Raw genomic sequence first — 21,852 nt, forward strand, 5'->3', positions numbered from 1 at the left:
GTAAAAGTACAGATACCCCTTGCAAAATTTTACTCAAGTACAAGTAAAAGTACTACAGTCAGATGTCTACTTAAGTAAAAGTACTAAAGTACTTGTTTTTAAAAGTACTTGAGTATCAAGAGTACAAGAGTACATTTTCTAAATATTGCATTACTACTGCCACAGTGCTTACATACATTGGTAAACACAGCAAACACTTGAAGCGGAAACTATCATTAACTTGTTCAGAAAATTGAAATAGTCTGGCGAGGTGGGGCACAGGTTGGCACATTTTCGGGATGTGATATTTTTTTTCCCAGGATGGTAGGGGAAGACTCATGAATATTCATTAGGGAAGTCATCCCTGATTGGTCTGATGACCTAACCCCACCCCTAAACCTACCCGTCACTGGGGGTCTTATGACCTCCCTAACCCCACCCCTAAACCTACCCGTCACTGGGGGTCTTATGACCTCCATAACCCCGCCCCTAAACCTACCCGTCACTGGGGGTCTTATGACCTCCATAACCCCGCCCCTAAACCTACCCGTCACTGGGGGTCTTATGACCTCCATAACCCCACCCCTAAACCTACCCGTCACTGGGGTTAAGACCAATCAGGGATGACTTCCCTAATGAATATTCATCAGTCTTCCCCTACCATCTTGAAAAAAATAAAATATCGCTCCCGGGATGGACCTGCTGCGTCTTCATCCATTGTTTCGTCCATGGTTTCGTCTCTTATCTAAATCTGACCATGGAGTTGACTTTGGCGGAAAGCTGAAGGTGATTGCTGATAGGCTGTCCCAATCAGTGGCGCCTGCACAATCCAATCACGTTTGAGAGGGAAACAACAAATTGAGGGTTTCCGAGATGTTTCTTTTTTCCTTTTTTTTTTAGAAGAAGTAACGGGTACTCACAGTTATGGATAGAAATGTAGTGGAGTAAAGAGTACAATATTTGCCTTTCAAATGTACTTGAGTAAAGTCATGAGTACTCCCCAAAAATGATACTCGAGTAAAGTACAGATCCCTCAAAATTGTACTTAAGTACTGTACTCAAGTAAATGTACTCCGTTACTGTCCGGCTCTGTTCATTATAATAAAAAACTTCTATTAACTGTACGAAATTTCTTTTTACCCTTCCAGAGGAAAAATAGGTGTGTACATAAGTGATTTGACCGGACGAATAGACCAGACTTGCAAAATACAGAAACAACCACGAATGAGTATTCCCAATCCAATTGATTATGATTTCACTTTTCTAACTTTGGTGTGTAATGTTGCTGTTTGATCTGCCTTGTTGCTTCTGCTGCTGTTGGTGTGCGTCTGAAAGCTTCTTATATTTCTGTTTTGAATCATTATTTACTATCATGCAACCGTCTACTACAGTTTCACATCAGGCAGTGCATTGTAGTCTCCCTAAGGAAAAATTTGATTCATTCATTGCTATAGAAGAGGAAGAATTCGTTAAACTCGTTAAATCATCTAAATCGACCACATGTATGTTAGACCCTATACCGACTAAGCTACAGAAAGATATTCTTCCAGAGGTCATAGAGCCTCTCCTTAATATCATTAATTCATCTTTGTCATTAGGATACGTACCAAAAACTTTTAAGCTGGCTATGATTAAACCGCTTGTTAAAAAAAACACAACTTGATTGTAATTAGTCAATTACAGGCTGATCTCGGATCTACCTTTTCAAAGATACTAGAAAAGGCGGTATCCTCACAACTATGTTCCTTTTTAGAAAGAAATGATATGTACTTAATGATATCTATTTAACGCAGTCCGCCGGATCCAGGCTGTATCCAGATCTGATGAAGGACCTGCGCCTGGACGCGACAGCGCAGTCCTGAAATGTCAACTATGCTCTTCCCTGTGAAGGCCTCCCTCCCCTCCATTTACCTTTCTACAGATAAAGCGTTGTTGGGATAATTCCGTTTCGTGTGGCTACGTGGAAGCGATAAATTCTGTGTTATAAATTTTAAGGCCAGACAAGTAGTATGTTGAGGGTTGATTTGTAGGGAAGGACTACACGCCTGCACACATATATTCAAACGCGCATACCTATAGACTGAACTCGTAATGTGCATGTGCGTGCACACCATCGGCGTTCTCACTGGTTCGCGTTTTTGAAGTTTGCGCAGAAAGAACTTAAGAGTTTTCTGTTAAAACGGTGTCGTTAATAACTAATGATCGTTGCGACGGAAGTAAATCAATCAAACTAACTTTAGCTGGACAATAACTTTATTCTAGAGCTGCTATAAAACCAAAACAATCTCTGTTACTTTAATTTCCTATTATCAATGTGAAGCTGCTTTGGAACAATCTACATTGTTAAAAGCGCTATATAAATGAAGATGACTTGACTTTGAGCATAAACAACATCTGCAGAGTTACAACGCTCAAAGTTCAAAGCAAAGGAAGATATTTGCTTTTAAAGAAATCGTTTTTTAAGGACTAACAAACGGCTGGTAGGGACTACACTACATGACATACAAAATTTACATAAACCTCGCACCCGGGAACACCAGTCCATGTTGAGAAGAGGAAGAAGATTTGTTGTGGTAGGTAGAGCATATTTGTGATTCTGCTCAGCTGTCACCGTCTTTTCACATGCAATACAGTATGTTAACACAAATAGCATGTCACTCTGTAGGCATCTTACAACAGTTCCCACACAAGCAATTTTATAGATTATCATGACAGAATTGAATTATAGTTCACTAATTGAAGATAGTTAACTCCACATCAGTAACATAAATTCATCAACTAACCATTCAGTTTAAACATAAAAGGCAGAACAGTTTCTGACATTTTAGTGCGTTTCTGTGTGAGGTAATTAACCAATAAACACACACACACACACACACACACACACACACACACACACACACACACACACACACACACACACACACACACACACACACACACACACACACACACACACACACACACACACACACACACACAGGAGCTACAGGAGCTCCACCCTCTGTGCCAGGAGCAGCAGCTCATTTGCATTTAAAGGGACAAAACAATGCGTTTTTACTGACCCTCAAAAAGGGACAATTTTAACATGCTGTAAAAAATATCTGTGGGGTATTTTGATCTAAAACTTCACATACACACTCTGGGGACAACAGGGACAAAGGGGCATTATACCACCCCTTAAAGAGCCATGGACCAGATATAATTAATTAAGACACAGAGTCAGGAGTGCAGTCAATTTAAGTTCCAATGACACTTGTGATCTATAGTTGTCATGGTGAGCTAGAAGAACAGATAAATGTTTAACACACGTTGAAGACCTTTCTGAAAACAAAACTAGTCCATATTTAATTTTTGGAAGCCGGGCTATAAGCAAGCTTATAGCTATAATGTTACTGCATTCCAAGAATGGGCCAGACCCTTCAGTCACCTCTCAGATATCAAATACAGACATTAATCACGCTGGTAAATTCTATACAGCATATCAACATCCTAGCAACCACCCGAGTACCCTAGAAACCACCCAAAATACCTTAGCAACCGCATAACATCACCTTAGTAACCACCAGAATACCTTAGCAATCACATAGCAACACCTTAGCAACCACCCAGAGTACCCTAGCAACCACATAGCAACACCCTAGCAACCACCCAGAATACCTTAGCAACCGCATAGCAACCGCATAGCATCACCCTATAGCAATCACCCAGAATAACTTAGCAACTGAATAGCAACACCCAAGCAACAACCGTAAGTACCCCAGCAACCTCATAGCAACACTTTAGCAACCACATTTGTACACGTTTTATTTAGACATTAGTATAATTAAAAGGAATAATAGTAGTTAGTCTTTTATTGGCCTGTTTAGCTGAGCACTCCATGGCAAAAAACTTTAAAAAATTTATAAAAGAACACATATTGCACAGACACTTTAAATGTAATCTTATCAGATGATTAGTTAATTGCATTTGATAGATTTTTACTTAAAAAAAAAAAAAAAAAAAGAATGTTTGGCCTGAGTTTTTGTTGCGTTTCCACTGTTTGTTTTTTTTAGTCTATGGTTCTGACCTGAGCTGTTGATTTTTTTTTTTTTTTTACAATTTTTCTAATAATTTTTGTAATATAAGGATTTTTTTTCTTATTTTTTTCCTGATGGAAAGGCCCCCAACAGTGAAATCCAGAAGAGAACCAATTGCAGGCTTTCCTATGGCAGATGGAGCTGAGACCCGAGGAAAAGAAACGAGGATGCAGAAATTAGAAATGAAAAGCACTCCAGCTATCAGTTATCTACAAAACACCTTATTTCTGCATTTATAAGACCAAAACAATAAACAAAATTGTATTTTGTTAATATCAAAACTGCATCTTAGGAATAAATGTATACACTCATGTTGATACCTCTTTGTTTATCTCATTTTTACAGGCAAGTCCTTTTGACATATATTTGGCTTTTAAACAACTTCTCTCCTTTTATTTGGATTAAAAAGTATATTACACACAAAATAAAAACTTTTTTTTTTTGACTGGTTTGAGTCTGATATATTATTAGTTGATCAGTTGAATTCTGATGGTCAGTTTTTCAGTATAACTGAACTATGTCTTAAATTGTAATATTTCTCTTAAAGAATATTGTATTGTCATGAATTCTATTTCTGCTAAAATTGTATCTCTTTTCGTGATCTAAATTTGTTTAGGTTAATATGTTTCCCTCATTTGAGTGGGAACATTTTTGGGGAGTTCTTAGTCAGTATTGTGTAACAGATAAAACCAAAGAAGTGTCATTTTAAAATTTCTCACAGAATATATCCTGTGAAAGACACATTAGAGCGTTTTCATCTGGATATTGATTACAATGGCTGTTTTTGTAGTTGTGAAAGAGAGTCTATATTGTGCACTTATTTTTGCCATGTTCATTTTTCTTTTGGTATGAGATCTGTGTTAAAATGAACTGCAATCTAGTCTTAAATTTGTTATCTGTTTTACTTCATTCCAATGAATATGACTTTTCCAAAAGAAATATATATATTATCGATTTGTTTTTGTTATTAGGAAAAGTTTATAATTATCAAACTAAATGGAGTATCCTAACTCAAAACCCAATTTTGCTCATATTAAAACAGCCTTTAAAATGTGTAAAATCTTTAAAGGTAAATTTTTTTTATAAAAAACATAGAAAAGCCCAAATAACTATAGGCCTATCTCTTCTAAATGAATTTAACATATGTTTGTGATGCCCTTTATTTTAAAGTTTCATTATTATAATTTTTTTTGCTTCCTTTTATTTAAATGATTGTTATGTTTCAATTTATACTTACAAAATGTGAAAATGTGTAAGAGAAATGGACGACGCGCCTTCACTCGTTTCCTGTACAGCGCCTATAGATGTTCTGTACAGGAAATGAGAACACAAAATGAACGAAACACTCTCTGAGACCAGACAACTCGGTATTCAAGATTTTTTGAATGAACGAACCGTTCATGACAGCATAAAAATCACAGACATTATTTAGTAATTTAACATTATTTTATTTACTTTACTTTTTATATTACTTTATTTTCAACACAAAAAATAAATGTGTGTGTGTGAACATTCTCAGCATGAAATGTGTCTGTTCCTGTAGGTTAACTGCACCATCACGTTATGCTCTGCCTCAGAACAGCTGTATTCTGCGGTTTTTGTGCTGGCTACCAAATCTGATAAACTCATCCATGTCCAGGGACTTGGCTCTCCGTGACTCTACACTGAGCACTCCCAGGTCACTCAGTCGCTCATCATGTACATACCGTAAACACTAACGTGTTGTGGTGTCTCTCTCCTCCTGTTTTAAAAACGCGCAACTGTGCTTCCTTCCTCTTCGCGTGAGTCTCAAATCAAGCAGTGATTGACAGCGCTCTGGTCCAATGGTGCGGTGGGTGTCGTGGTGTCTCTTTCCTCCTGTTTTAAAAACGCGCAACTGTGCTCGCTTCTTCTTCGCGTTCGCGCGAGTCTCAAATCAAACAGTGATTGACAGCGCTCTGGTCCAATGGTGCGGTGGGCATTTTCAGGTTACAGTAAATCTAGTAAATCTAATGAGATTGGAGGGGGGGCACCAGGGGGGGCCAATCATATTCCAGGGGGGGCCGGTGCCACCCCGTGACCCCCCCTCTAGACACGCCCCTGCATGACAGACCCATCACTACTGGGAAAAGTGTCTGAGAATTAAGGAGCTCCTGTGTCATATTTTTGATGATCTTGGGATAGAAAACCAAAAGAAGTTTAAAAGCAAATTGTGCGATCGGAAGAAAAATCACACGTCGAAATATTTACAGTCGACAAAGTTATAGACTCTGCAGATCTCGCCGATTTAATAGTGAAAACTTTCACATTGAAGGACGCGGTTCCTGTAACACTCGAAATATTAGAGGCTATTGGCTGTAATCAACAAGCAGTGGAACTCAGACAACGCGCAAGAGACGGTAAGTAAAACTATTGTAAATCATAAATGCGAAACTAAATTTAGATGTTTCGTTTCAGACTTTCTGTCTGAAAAATTAATTTAGGATTTTTCACAAATTCGTATTTCAGAACCAAATCTCAAATTGATTTAGTTTTCTAATCCTATCTTACAAAATCTCATCTTCTCTGTATTTATGAAATCTTAAACCGCTCCATCGTAATGACAGTCTGAGAACGTACTCGGTTACTAACCAGTGCCGCTGCTAGCCATTCTAAGCATAATTCCTTTATGATGCCCCCCCACCCCGACCCCGAGAAATTTTTGTTTTTGTTTTTGTCAGTTTAACTTACCAAACATATTACTCAATACCAATAACACAATAGCAGCATCACAGTATAAAACTTAAGAACACTAAAAAGAGAAAGTAAAATCTTCACAGCTTTGCTGACTTTGTAAACATAGCCAACACACACTACACATTTGAAAGTGCAAATATATTTTACGACGGTTTCTTTTCCCCTTTCTATCCTACCTTTCTTGCCTTACTTTTGATTTATTTTCTCCCATATCACACTTTTAACCTCTGCTCTGCTAATACTTACTTGCATTTCTAAACTTCCTTTTGTTAACGCCCTTTTTGCTAATCTATCTGCCATTACATTTCCCCTTATCCCTACATGTCCTGGAACCCCAAAAAATTTGACCTGCCTTGATTTACTATTCTTGTTACTGACTGGAGTACTTCAAACAGAATATCTTGATGACTTTTTGAATAGAATGACTGTAGGCTTGCTAAAACTGTTGATGAATCTGACCATACCAAAACTTTGTCATGTCCCGTCTTTTCTAGCCATCGTAATGCAATTAACATGCCAGCATTTCTTCTATTGATTCCTATTCCTTTATCTGGTATCACCATCCCCAATTCTTTTGCTTCTGTCTCTGGATTCTTAGCACCATCTGTAGCCTATAAAACGGGATATACAGTATTTATTATATTTTTCCATTACCCGATTATTGAACACTCTTTCCAAATTAGTATCCTCCTGTGCCTTCCTTTTTTCCTGTAATACAGACCAGTCTACCTCAGGCCAAACTATCTTCCATGGAGCAATCTTTGGATAAACTAGCATGGGATTTATCCTCAATTAAACACTTTTAATTCTTTAACTAGATAATTTCCATTCTGTCCAAAATGTTAGATTTTTTTCATACTCCCAGCTCTCCTGCAGTACAGTTTTAGCGAGATGTGAATTATTATGCCCTTGTAAACCAGCCCAATAGTTTGCTTTCAACTGCTTCCTTCTTAACTCTAGTGGTAGTTCTCCCATCTCTACCTGTATGGCTGTTACTGGCGTTGTTTTGAAAGCTCTTCAAATGACATAGGGGAGACCCGGGACAGTTGCAACACTTTTTGCATTTCTCTCAATTACTCAGAGACTATTTGGACTAGACCAACCAAATTTGTATATATTGAACTTCATCTGTCTGCTAATTACCCATACCATTTAAAGATGATTATATATGACATATCGTTCACAGTATTTATTTGAATGGAAGAAGCCAGATGTTGCAACTGACCCCGACCCAGGGGACAGTTGCAACACATCCCAGGGACGGTTGCAACATGTTAAAAATACCTTAAATTTCATGAATTAACTTAAGCTTTTTGTCTCATTGAGCAAAGAATTCTGAAAATATTAACTGTTTTAGGCCTACTATAATATTATAGTATTATTTATTTCAATAATATTATTGTAGCCTATTATTTATTTATTTAGTCATATTTATCAAATAACAGTTATTGAGTTTTGTTTGTTTATGTGTAGAACATAGGCCTACATAGATTCAGTGTGCAGGTGTTACAGATGCTGTTCAATCCCTCCATATTTCAGTGTCAGACAGGAAGAATTGAACAATTTGCAATGCAACAAACTTTTATTAAACATGCAATTTATAACATGTTGCAACCGTCCCCAACCCTATCAGCCATGACAGAACATCATGTGCCTGCTAGACACACTGACTTTGACACATGCTAACCATGTCACTTAGAAGTCAACAAAACAATCATTCAAACGAAGTAAGTTTTGATTAATTCATACAAAATGTCATGACAGTATGACAAAAATATATCTCATGAAAAAATGTACTTTCATACTTCCAAAACAAGTTTTGTTCAATAAATGCAGCAGCAGATGCTGAATATGTCTACTGTCTTCTTAGTGGGGAGAGGGTCTAACTGTGCATGTTCAGTATGGGTGTCATCACTCTAGCTTGTTTCTGATTGGAGAAAAATGACATGTTGCAACCATCCCCTGTTGCAACTGTCCCCGGTCTTCCCTAACTCATTTGAATCATTTCCCACCCACACTTCTCCTACTGGTGTAGTTCCTTCTTTCATCACAAAAAAATCCTCCAATTCGTCCTCTTTGCTTTGTGAATCGCTCTTCTCAATTCTATTCTATTCTAATTCTAATCGCTCTTCTCAATTCTTCCAAAAACCTCAATTCTAGTCATTGCATTATCACTCAATTTCTAAAACTTATCCCAATCAGCTTTCCCAAAATTCCACTTAAGAATTTTGTCATCTGGTCCTACTTTCAATCTTCCACCCACTGAGATCAGAGGAGTTTGGTAATCAAAAGTATTTTACCAAGCATCCAACGACGTACAAGCAGCTGCTGTGAAGTAAACGCTAAATTTAAATGGAGAAGCAATATGCTTTTAAAATTCTTTTAATTAAATGCTGTAGAAAGAGAAGTTTTGATAACCTTGATAGAAAAAGGCAAAGCCTATCACTTTTCATGGGAGTCTGTTATTATTTGTTTTGTTGTCAAAGTGAAGAACATCATGTTGTGTGTTTCCACCATCAAACATCGCTGTTCTTCATCGTGTATCATTAATAAATGTGACGCCATTCTCAGACAGGGCTATTGTTATGTGATTTTTACAGTTGGCTTTCAAATAATTTTGAAGTTCGGACACCAGTGGCGTTGTCCTAAGACAGTTTTTAGGATTTTTTGTCGAGTTAGGATGCTTCTGTAATAGCCTTTACCTACCCTTTGTTAAAATAAGATTAGGCACTTAAGAAATGTCATTCTGTAGTAGCTTTTGTCCTAAATGAGGTCCTAACAGAAACTGCCTTGGTTACCAAACAGATAAGAGAGTTATTAAGGGTAAGGTTCTTGGTGCTCAAGAACAGGGTAGGATTGGGGTAGATATTAATGTATGGACGTTAAAAACCTCAAACCACATGAATATGATGCTGGTAGCACAAATCGTCAGAACACCGGTTTCCATTGGTATGAGCCAGTGGATAATGGTATGCGCCATTAGAACTTGTGACATGTGCCACTGACATTATCGTGGGACATGTCGCCATGTTGTGGCGCTAGTAGTGACTGACATATGAGTTGAGCAGCTGACGTAAGTGTGACACAAAATCCTAAATAAATAGCCTAATTTAGTGATTTTTTAAAATATAAAAAATATTTTCTTAAATATAAATTAATTGAATATACAAATTGTTAATACTTTTCAAATATGTAGCCAGTTGGTGGCGCATCTGTATTTGAGTGGCATGCGCCACTGAATGTTGTGTAATACCAGTGCTATTGTATGTTGTTGATCAGGCAAACTACCCATTATAGGAAAGTCACAGAATAAATCTGTCACTGCGAATGATGCATTAACAGTAGCATCCGTTACTGTAAACCTATATTTTTGCATGATGCTGAGTGACCATGATTGCATGATTTTTGCATGACTGACCGGTAGGTGTCAGTATAAGTAAGTGTAATATTGGCCATTGCAAGAAAAAACATAACTTACGACAGTTGTTCAAAACAAGTAATCAAAGTCTTTTGATCTAAATAAATATAGATAGATATGCTTATAGTTTAATATGTGGTTACTGGTTTTCATCTATGGCTTAAATGTTTAAAAAATAATTGTATGGATATGTAATAAGAAGTAAAACAATATATATATATATATATATATTTTTTTTTTTTTTACTGTGTGAACATGCATTTTTTGTGGAGATGCCTGAATATTCTGTTAAAGTATTTGACTTGCTGTAGGCCCATTATAATATACATCCATGAGAGCTGCATCTGCTTCAATATGTTCTGATAACGGTATATAACTGTCTTAATTTATTTTCTTAATATTTCTCTTGTGGTCCATATGCAGTGAAAAAATCAGTTGTGTTCCAGAGATGGATGAATATCATATAAATTTGGAACAGGGTGAGTAAATTATGACAGAGTTTTCATTTTTGGGTGAACTATCCCTTTATGTATTGCCTTTAATACTGTAATAAAGTCATATTCAAAGAGCGATCCACAGAAAGATTTTACTACTAATGTTATGCTGCCTGCTAATGTTACTACAAATATTGAAATATAGATTTCTAAAAGTAATACTCCCATAGGAATTGACAGGAATATGTAGTTAAATAGCCTACAGAGTTATATAGCCAGCAGCCATGTCACCCTGTAGCCCAAGACTGGTTGCCCACTGAAGCTAAGCAGGGCTGAGCCTGGTTAGTACCTGGATGGGAGACCTCCTGAGAAAACCAGGTTGCTACTGGAAGAGGTGTTAGTGAGGCCAGCAGGGGGTGCTCACCCTGTGGTCTGTGTGGGTCCTAACACCCCAGTGTAGTGACGGGGACACTATACTGTTAAAGAGCACCGTCCTTCGGATGAGACGTTAAACCGAGGCCCTGACTCTCTGTGGTCATTAAAAATCCCAGGATGTCTTTCGAAAGAGTAGGGGTGTAACCCCGGCATCCTGGCCAAATTTGCCCAGTGGCCTCTGTCCATCATGGCCTCCTAATCATCCCCATACTGATTGGCTTCATCACTGTCTCCTCTCCACCAGTAAGCTGGTGTGTGGTGGGCGTTCTGGCGCAATATGGCTGCCGTCGCATCATCCAGGTGGATGCTGCACATTGGTGGTGGTTGAGGAGATCCCCCTTCTATGTAAAGCGCTTTGAGTGCTGAGAAAAGCGCTATATAAATGTAATGAATTATTATTATTATTATTATTATTATATAACTCATATATTATTATATAATTACTTGGATAAAAGTTTAAAGTTCAAATATGAACACTGATGTCTACGATAGTTAAACTTGGTGCTTAAAATAATGCATTTATCGACTACATTGTTTTGCCACTGGTTGGCGACAAGTGACTGTTAAAAATGTATTTGTTATTGAATAATTTATTCAAGAGAATGTAGTACTGTATAATGCTTCTGAAATAAATGTCAGAAAGATGTGATGATTTGTTTTTGTAAATATGACTCACCTTATACATCATGTACAGTCTGTATAAGTGTATGATTTAACTTTTCCCCATGGTCTAGTGTTTAAAAAAATCGCAATATATTGCAATATCGAATCACAATACTTGTAGAATCGCAATTCCTCAAAAAAAAATTGCAATACATATCGTATCGGCAATAAGTATCGTGATTGTATCGAATCGGGAGAAAGGTGTATCATTAAGTGGCTAGAAGGTATGGTTTCTTAGATACATTTTTTTATCTACCAGTCTGTGGTCTTTACCCATAAAAGTTCCCTGATCTAAGAAATTGTAAAAACAAAACAAACAAAACATTTTTTTTTTTTTTTTAATTAAGTAGCATTTAAGAAGAGACCTAAAAATACATATTATCAGGTATCTTTTTCCTATCCGAGCAAATTGTATTGTGTGACATTATTCCAGCTGACATGAGCTCTAACAAATTCTTTTCATGCAGGGCCAGACACAAAGGTGAAACCTGAGTTATCTTCTGTAAGTGATGAAAAGTTAAGAAAAGAAAGAATAAAAAAGTTATTGGAACCATCATATTCTGAGCATGAAATCTCCACACTTCAAGGTAGGCTCATATTCTGACATGCAAAATATATCAACACGAAATTAATTACATATGCAAATTACTGGAGACAGTATTTTTCTAGTGTGCCTCCCTTTTACAGTTCTCCCTCACAGATACTCAGCACATTAGCTCCTAATGCATTCACGCCATGCTGGAATTGCCATAATAACAAGATTCCAACTTGTAGAAAGCATTCATGTCCTCATCCACATCCTTTTTCTGAGCAGTTTTCCAAGGCTTTTGCACACCTCATCTGATCGCTTCTCAAGAAGTCGGCATCTGAAAATACTGAGGAGATGACCGCTCCTTCATAATTGCGATCTCGTCTCCATTTAAACACGCTCATATCATTGTTACATTGCTACATGGAAAACTTGGAATGTTAAAATTGTGATTTCCAGGCCATGACATTTTTTCGAAAAATAAATAAATTAAAACCTTTTTCTTGCAAGACAAAGTAAGTATTAAAAAAGCAAACAAATGCAAAAGAAAATAAGTTGATAGAAAACAAAAAACCTATGAATCATAATTTGAATCAAGTGTGACAACCAACACTACAAAATAATGCTGTTTTCGAAATGTCCCCTTAACGAATCAACATCATAATGTGATGTTGATTCAACACTGCCATTGATTCAGTGCTAAAATTAGCAAAAATAATCAATGGTAATGTTGTTGAATCAATTTTACAATGTGATGTTAGTTCAACATAATTTTTGCACCCTCAGTTAATGCTAAAATTTTACCCCAAAAATGATAAATATTACACTGCCATGTTGACTTTAAATCACTTTTGTTGAAACATTGAAAACAACTCAAATGTTGTCATATGGACTACTTGCACAAATACTTCCGCGTTCTAGTTAGTATGTCAGGAGTTTCCGGTTAGAGTGTTCAGCGCACCTACATACATGAGAATGCAGATTATCTCTGTTGTATTGCTGCCAACTCATCAAAACAATGAATAATGATCTCTGTATTAATTATCTTGAGCCTGCTGAAATGCATTCTGAATAATAAATAAGCTAAATATATTTATCCACTAAGCTGCAGCAGTCCTATATGCTGGACTTCTCATTAACAGTTTTTTTCTTTTTCTGACATTTCATACCTGTTGGGTTTACATTTTTTTTAAATGATTTTGACTATTAAAAGTATTGCTTGTGTGCGCTGGTGTTTATTCCAGTCTTTTAAAATAGTTGAATGAATGAATGCTCGCGAGGTGCCTGTAACAAAAAAGGCTAGGCTATTTAATCAATAACGTAGGCTTACACAGCGTAGAGGAGAATGACAGTCAACTACTTTGAATATTATAGCATTTTGGGCATAAACAGTGAAAAGATTGACATTGAAAAATGACACATAATGATTAAAATATTTAATCCAAATAAATAAATGTTCGTGGTTATTCATCTGTTCTCATACACTTCAGCGTCGCGATCACTAGTTTATACAAACACTGACACCCTATGGTGAAATAATGGCGTATTTGAACACCTGCTGCTTTCTCAGATCGGCTTGGGTTGGATTAAAAAATCATTTTCCCATAAGTTTGGAAAATTCTGCACACAGTAAACACCGGAATATTCCTTCTCCTGTCAATAAAAATGGCCAATTTTTTAATCTTATTGCAAACACTCATTTTAGGTGGAAAGTGAAAGTAGACATAACCAGAAATAAGTGAGATGTACCTGGACCATTAAAAAGGGAAAAGCACTTAAAATAAAAACAGCTTTAGTTAAGCATTAATTAGACTACTGAGTGCACATGCAAAACTAAAATTCCAATCAGTGTGTGTTTTCAAACAACATGGGCATTTATTCACCCGTGTGTGCTGTCGGCTTTCATCAAAGTTTCTGATCCAACATACTTTAAATATTGAAATGTCAGTCTCAACCAATATAATATTTTGGATGAAAACTCAGCATTGTATCAATGTTACCTTGCTATCTGGAATTTTACCTGACATTATTCCACTTCTTTTGAACTTTCTATTCATCAAGTCAAACATTGATAATCATAAATGTTTGTTGAGTATCAAATCATCATATTAGAATGATTTCTGAAGGATCATGTGATGAAGACTGGAGTAATGATGCTGAAAATCCAGCTTTAATCATAAAAATAAATTATATTTTATTGTATTATTATTTTACATTGTAATAATATTTCATAATATTACTTTTGATACTTTTGAACTTTTGAACAGTAGTGTACATCCAACAGAATGATTCTAGCTTTATTTACCAATATAGTATTTACCCTAAAAATAATTGGATGATTGATGTGACACTGTGATAATAATGTTTGTTCCAAAAGACTTGATTAAATGCATGAAACTAGTTTATTAGATATTAAACATAAATTGTGACAAAACAGGCTGTCAGTCTATGTGTTGGTGGGGATTTTTCAACGATTTCAGTACATACGATTTTTACATAGTTACACCCATAGATGTCATATACAAACGCTAGATGTCTTATGGCGCAGTCACTTCCGGCATCACCGTTCGGCCATCTTGTCACAGTGAAGCTGTGAATTAAGGTGAGATCAGCATGCACACAAATCCTCTTATCTCGCCGAAATCTTGACGGATTTACAAACGGTTTGGTTTCTTACAAACGTTATTAACGTGGCTATAATTCCGAATGCTTGAACATGTATGTTATAATTATTCATATGTATGCAGTGTCATAACTACATCTCTGACGTTTATAACAAACCAAACCGTTTGAAAATCGGTAGAAAATTGAGCAAGTTATGGTTATTTAAAAGTAGGCCTACATGCACCATTAAACGAGTGAGCGAGCACACTGTGGCAAGATGGCCGCCACGTGCGGACGTCGACCTCCATTGGCCAGCAGCGCGCACGAGACATCTAGACTTTATATATGATATCTATGGTTACCAGTCCCTCCAGAAAAACGCGATTATGCGATCGCATGATTCCATGCATAATCAGCCAAAGTCCGCATATTTATGCGGGGGGCGCATTTTTTTAAATACGCCGCACTTTTGCCGCATAAATTGCAGATTTCCGCGTGCAAAATATGCGGGCTTGCATGATTTCATAATCCCCGCATTTTCGTTGCAAAAAGTCAGCAGAAAGTTGACAAATGTTGGGTTTACTTCACACAAGCGCAGCCATTTCCCCTGTTGCCATGGGAACGTTATGAAGTGACGTAATTACGCGACATCATTGAAAAGCTGCAAACCCCGCGATAGGCCTATTTCACAAAAATCCGGTCGTATCTTACACCGCAGGCCGTGCTTTGCATGTTTTCATGGAACAACTGGGGAGAAGTTAAATCACGTCAGACACAGAAGGCAAAAAGACGTGTCTGTGGTGTGAAGGAGTAAGTTAAGCAGATGTTGAAAATGGAGTGTTGATGCTGGTTCGGGAGTGATGCCCTGACAAAACATGTTTATTGCACTTGATTGTTATCTGATTTGCACGTCATGCACTTTTATTTATTATTATCAAATGTTGGCAAATTAAAATTGTTTGTAGAAGTTGTTTTCTGTAACTTTCTTAAAAATGAGTGAACATGGAGCAGTTTTTCCGTGAGCGGGACTGGAAAACCCGGAGTGGATCAGGAGTGGAGTGATAACAGAACGCTTAGAGTGGAGAGAGGAACATGCTTTTGCTCCACTCCAGGCTTTGATCGCATCCCCCTAAGCAGGGTGAATAGCCTACACCTCGTCTTTCCCATTCAAACTAAAATGAAGACATTTATTACACTATTAATGTAATTGGTGTTGGGCAATCACTTTTTTTTTCTCTTTTTCATCAAACTGCAGTTTTCGCAAGTTCCCGCAATTTTCGCAAGTTCCCGCAATTTTTGCAAGTTCCCGCAATTTCATCGCATAAAATTGCATAAATATCCCGCATATTCCATCGCATTTTTTAAGAAATCTTGCCGCATAATCAAGGATTTTTGCCCGCAACAATCACTAAAAAACTCCGCGTTTTTCTGGAGGGACTGGGTTACACCCAGTAGGTGGCGGCAAAGGACTGTTATGAGTGAATAAGTCAGTCAGTCAGCAGACTATTCAACCATTTCAGTGAAAAAGGCTGCTTTATTCAGGAACAAACAATGCTACGGCTATCAATGTCAATCATTGCTATTTCAAGTGTGAAAAAGAATGTGTGTAATACTCAAAATAGTTTGTGTGTTTTAACGTGTGTGTGTGTGTGTGTTTGCGTGAATGTTTGGATAGCATGTGTATGCATGTATCCACACATGCACAGGTACAAGGGCTCGATGTTTGCAAGCACACATGCGCATATGTGTACATGAACATCATGAACATAATAAACATGCTCCTGAAAACTAAAATTTATCTTATAAAAAATCTCTTATTTTCAGTCTCTCCCATTCACTTTCAATGGCCGTCCATTTTTGACCAGGAACACCACAAGTATAACTTTGTGCCATTTTGTACAAAATAAAAGTTTTTCAAAACAAACTTCCTGGTGAAACATTAAAGTAGACTAGTGTGATCAACAGTGCAATTGTAACGAGGAGTCAGTGTCGTGAGGATCCATATGCAGCTTTATTAAAACAGAATGCAAGTCAAACAGGCAGAGTTCAAACACGGGCTTCAAACACAATGTAGATAAGGCAGAATCAAAGTCAGAGTTCAGGCTGAAGATCAGGGCAGGCGGCAAACACACAGGATAATCAAATGTCAAGGCAGATGGAATCAGAATAGGCAGCAGTGATGCGCGGGTTGATCCAAAATGAGTGGGTGCCTGCGGTCACCCGCGGTTACCCGTGGTTACGAGTCATCCAAAAATATTTTTAATGATATTCGGGTCGCGGTCGGTCGGGTCGTTTGAAATAAAGATGCCAATTAAACCTTTGTAATTTATATAGTACTAGACATAATTTTCTATGAAATACATAGGTCTACACTTTATTGGCTGAATAACTGGCGCGAAGATGACGCACGAGCTCAGTCTGCAGGTGGAGGCGGCAAGAGAAAAGGTGAAGACTGGGGAGTGGAAGCTCTGCAAATACACAAATAGAAAGAACAAAGTGTGGGAGACATTTGCCGAAATAATGAAAGATGATGACCAAAGTGCTGGCTTTGTCATGTGTACTTCTTGCGATGCTATTTACACATTTGATAGCCACAAAACTGGCACAACCAACCAGGCACGGCGCCAGGATTCCAGTTTTGGATGGGCCAGACCAATTGTGTGTGGGCCTTAAATAAAAAATTAAATAATAAAAAAGTTATCCAATCACTGCTTAACCTAATAAAAAAATATTGACTAATATAGCCTACTGTTATATTATCTGTGCGTATACATAATATAGATTTTAATATCTTCATGCTCTTTAAATATTTTGTTGCATTGTTAAAAGTTTCGGTGCATAGGACAGACCTATCCGCGATCGCTCTCCATGGTTCTGACCAAAGAAGAGCGCTTTGGAATCTCCATTACGCATCATACCTGGGCTGCATTTTCTGATAACGTTGTCTCTTAGCGCGCTACGAAGACGAAGTATAACTAAAGGTATACTACCACTAAAGGTATATCATTGCTTGCTAGGCGTCTTCAGGGCTATCATGCACTCGCGAGGCAGAGGCGCTGAAAGGCAGAGGCGCTGGCGCCCTCCTAGCAACGGCGCTGTTTTTGGTAAAACATGATTTTGACGACTTCAATAAGTTTTGTTTTATAGAAAACTCTTTTTAAAAGATTTTCGTTTTGTATAAATTGTATCTTAATTTTGATCAATGTTTTTTCAATCAATTGCCCGTATTTAATAAATAAGAAGCAAATATATAGCAGACAATGTAATAAGCCGCCGGCACGATCACTTGCATTGCATGTGAACTGGAGGGCGCCGAAACTCAGCTTGTGCCTCACAGATTTGAGAAATATTGGCTATACAGAAAGCTTGAAATGTCTACTTTTAAACGAAAATATTCAAACCAAAATAAATAGGCTACTCTCTGATTATGTAATCCATATGACATGTGCATTTCTCTCTGACGTTCATGGCGAGTCAACTTCATCTTTGCAGCGACACAGAAAACACCAGTTTATTACTAAACAATTAAATGTCTCCTTGCTAATTTAGACACATTCATAATCATTACTTTAACCGGTTCTTTGTGGCAAGCTTTATGCGTGCGGTCATAAGGCTATAGCCTATTTAAGTCATTAAATTAATATAAAGGGGCGATTTGTCTACGAATGGCTTAAATGAACAACTACTAGTCGACTAGAAAAAAAAAATTAGTCGGAGGCAGCCCTTATTCCCATAAGCGGCGATTTCGGGGGGGACGCATACCCACCAGATTTCGTCATGAGTCATTTTGTACCCACCACTTTTAACTTCCATCCATATTAATTTGACTTTTGGTTCGATTTAATTTTTTTTTTTTTTTACCGTTTTCAGTGGTTATGAGGAGCAATATGAGAGAGAAATTTGGTAATCATTGTCTGACCCAACAAAAAAACATTATAATATTCATTTTATTTTATTTTTCGTGTTCGCATTTATGAGGGAAAAAACAATGTGTCAGTTCTCAGGTATGGACGTGAGCGCTCTGAAAGCGGCACTAAAAGACTGCTTTAAAACTTTCACAGAGACCTCAAACAGAACAGCTGCCTTTCTTTAAATTGAATTTCATTTTGTATTAATTATATCTTAATTTTAATCAATGTTTCATGAACCAATTGCCTGGATTTAATAAGTAAATATAGCAGAATCAGACATGGAGGCGCCGGCGAGTGAACTGGAGTTCGTCTCATAAATGAACCTAAACTCAGCGTATAATGCACATTCACAGCGTATTTAGACACATTTAGACGCATTCATAATCATTGTGGCGTGACTCACCACTTTTGAATAAGAAACAAAAACTCGTCAAAAAACGCGCACACACAAACCACCTGACTGCACATCACATTTTTGACTTTATTGATTCTGCTTTTATTCGTAATGCAATGGACCGGTCAACGGGACATAAATTAATCCTTAAAGGATGGGACTTTATGGGACAATTGCACAAAAATAATAAATAGCCTAACTTAGCATACCGGTCCGTAGCCTATTTTATAAGTCGCTCCGGAGTAGTAAATCAGTCAAAAAATGCGCCCAAGGAAGAAAAAAACATATATAGCCTAAGTCGCACTGGACTAAGTCGAATTTATTTAGATATGTATTTCACAAAAAAAAAAAAAAAAAAAAAAAAGGTTACAGACAGTTCTCGGGTACGGACGTGAGCTCTCTAAAGCGGCACTAAAAGAATGTTTTAAAACTTTCACAGAGACCTCAAACTGAAAGCACAAAGCCTGTCTTTAAATTTAATTTCGTTTTGTATTAATTGTATCTTAATTTTAGTCGATGTTTCTTCAACCAATTGTCTGGATTTAATTAATAAAATGTAAATATAGGCTATTAGAAAATAGATAATCAGGACACGGAGGCGCTGGCGAACCTGGAGCTCGTCTCATAAATGAACCGAAACTCAGCGTAGGCCTATAAGGTAGCCTATTGCCTCACAGACCTGAGACATATAGATAGCTTGAAATGTCTACTCTTTAGCGGAACAATTCAAAACGAAAGAAAACAGACTGCGCTGCTTATGTAATTCGTATGAAATGTGCATTAGGCCTACTCTCTGGCGCTGCGAAGATCGCGAGCTGACACTGACATAAAAAATAACTGTTTTATTAGTAAACAATTAAAATGTCTCCTGCTATATTTTACATATTTGCATGTTCCTTACAAAACACTGACAGTGGGGTTTTTGCCTGGGTTTTTTTTTTTTTTTTGAGCAGCTGCGGACAAATTCTTTCGACACACACACACAATAGGCAATTACATAACACTCTGCGCTTATGTTTTAAAAAGATAATTTAACATATAAATAAAAAAAATTAAATAGCCCACTTAAAGTGTTTATTACAAATAAATGACTAAATGCTCAAAATTAATACATTTTAATGAACAAACATGCGTTGCATTTACAATTCTGTGAAAACAGGGGGTCCTGCAGCACCCCCACTTCCCGCGGCCCTGGTATAAGTAATTAAATTAATATAAAGGGGCGATTTGTCCACGAATGACTTAAATAAACAACTAGCCTACTAGTCGACTAGAAAAAAAAACTTTTAGTCGGAAGCAGCCCTTATTCCACATATTTTCGATTTCGAACCAGGCAACAGGACATCTGGGTTGAGCGTGCGACACTGCGGAATGAACGAGCGGAGCGGAATATTCAGAAATGCGCTCTCCACTCACGAGCTCTGATCGGAACAAACCTGAACCTCGCTGTCTGCTGAACTTGCGCAGAAACATCAAAATATAACCAGCTTTTTAAAATGGTTTTTAAAACTAAACACTATTTTAGCACAAATTATGAGCTTATTGGTGATTTTTTTAATAATTAGGCTATTGACAAATTTCGAATAGGCTATAGTAAAAGTTTTTTTTTTTTTTTTTTAGTTTTGGGTGGGCCTGTTGAAAAGTGCCTGAGCTACAGACATCGTCTTTCAAAACATAACCTGCGCGAAAGAGAGAAAAAAAATGAATGCGTCATTGTACCCAGCACTTCTGAAAATGCACTTCCGAATGCGTCTCTGTCCCCAGCACATTTCAAACCAAACTGACGCCCATGCATATTGCAACACTATCTCACGACCAATTCGTACGAATGATAAAAAGATGGCTAAATCGTACGAATTCGTACGATTTGTCTAAACCCACGTGATGGGTAGGTTTAGGGGCGGGGTCAGGGATAGGTCATTCGTATGAATTCATACGAATTGGCCAATTCGTAAAATATGTACGATTTTGCAAACATCTTACGAATTCGTACGAGTGAGGTCGTATGAATTCGTACGAATTAGCCACCTCGTAGAATTTGTACGTTTTCCCAGCAGGCCATTCTGGATTGAGCGAGCGACCCTACGGAATGAGTGAGCGGAGCGGAATATTCAGAAATGCGCTCTCAGCTCACGAGCTCTGATCGGAACAAATCCGAATCTCACTGTCTGCTGAACTTGCGCAGAAACATCAAAATAGTTCCTACGTCTATGGCCCAATGACGCTACGATGAGCATTTACTACTTTTAAAAAATGCGGGTCAGGAAGCGGGTCGGGTAGCCTACAATATTTTCTTTTTCTTTTTTTGCGGTCCGAGTTGCGGGCGGGTTAGTTGAAAACGTCGGTCGGGTGCGGGTTGTTTACGGTGGCCGAGAGAGCTCAACGCGCTGCAACTGAAGAAAACACATGCAAATAGAAAAAACACCCGCAAATTAAGAAAACATCTTCATCAGTTTCACAACACATGTTTGCTCCAAATACTCACAACACAACCAAATACAGAAACGCGCTGCAAAAGTTCACAACACAACCAAATACAGAAACGCGCTGCAAAAGTTCACAACACAAACAAATACAGAAACGCGCTGCAAATAGGACAGAAAACAACGGAAATGTTTCCGGGGAACCCAATAAGTGACGGACGGACGGCTGGGACGTGCTTATTGCTCGTGAGCTTTACCTATGCCCTAC

General features: G+C 37.5%; 1 protein-coding gene and 1 long non-coding RNA gene across 2 annotated transcripts in view; one reads left to right on the forward strand and one right to left on the reverse strand.

Moving 5' to 3' along the window:
* Window positions 1-3,969: 3,969 nt before the first annotated feature.
* On the reverse strand, window positions 3,970-5,977 carry LOC309501596. Its single transcript, XR_014206949.1, has 2 exons — window positions 5,296-5,977; window positions 3,970-4,199 (listed from the first exon to the last, which is right to left on the reverse strand). It is a non-coding gene; the product is annotated as an uncharacterized lncRNA (long non-coding RNA).
* Window positions 5,978-6,297: 320 nt separating this feature from the next.
* The window catches only part of LOC309501395 (NACHT, LRR and PYD domains-containing protein 1 homolog), a 52,309-nt gene continuing 36,754 nt past the window's right edge, over window positions 6,298-21,852 (forward strand). The window contains exons 1-3 of the mRNA XM_082173467.1: window positions 6,298-6,436; window positions 10,615-10,670; window positions 12,191-12,310. Of these exons, the coding sequence (XP_082029593.1) occupies window positions 10,640-10,670; window positions 12,191-12,310 (151 nt within the window). The 5' untranslated portion in view covers window positions 6,298-6,436; window positions 10,615-10,639. The remainder of the gene's footprint in view (window positions 6,437-10,614; window positions 10,671-12,190; window positions 12,311-21,852) is intronic.

This window comes from Leuciscus leuciscus (genome assembly GCF_965113295.1).
Source record: "Leuciscus leuciscus genome assembly, chromosome: 6".
Classification (NCBI taxonomy): domain Eukaryota; kingdom Metazoa; phylum Chordata; class Actinopteri; order Cypriniformes; family Leuciscidae; genus Leuciscus; species Leuciscus leuciscus.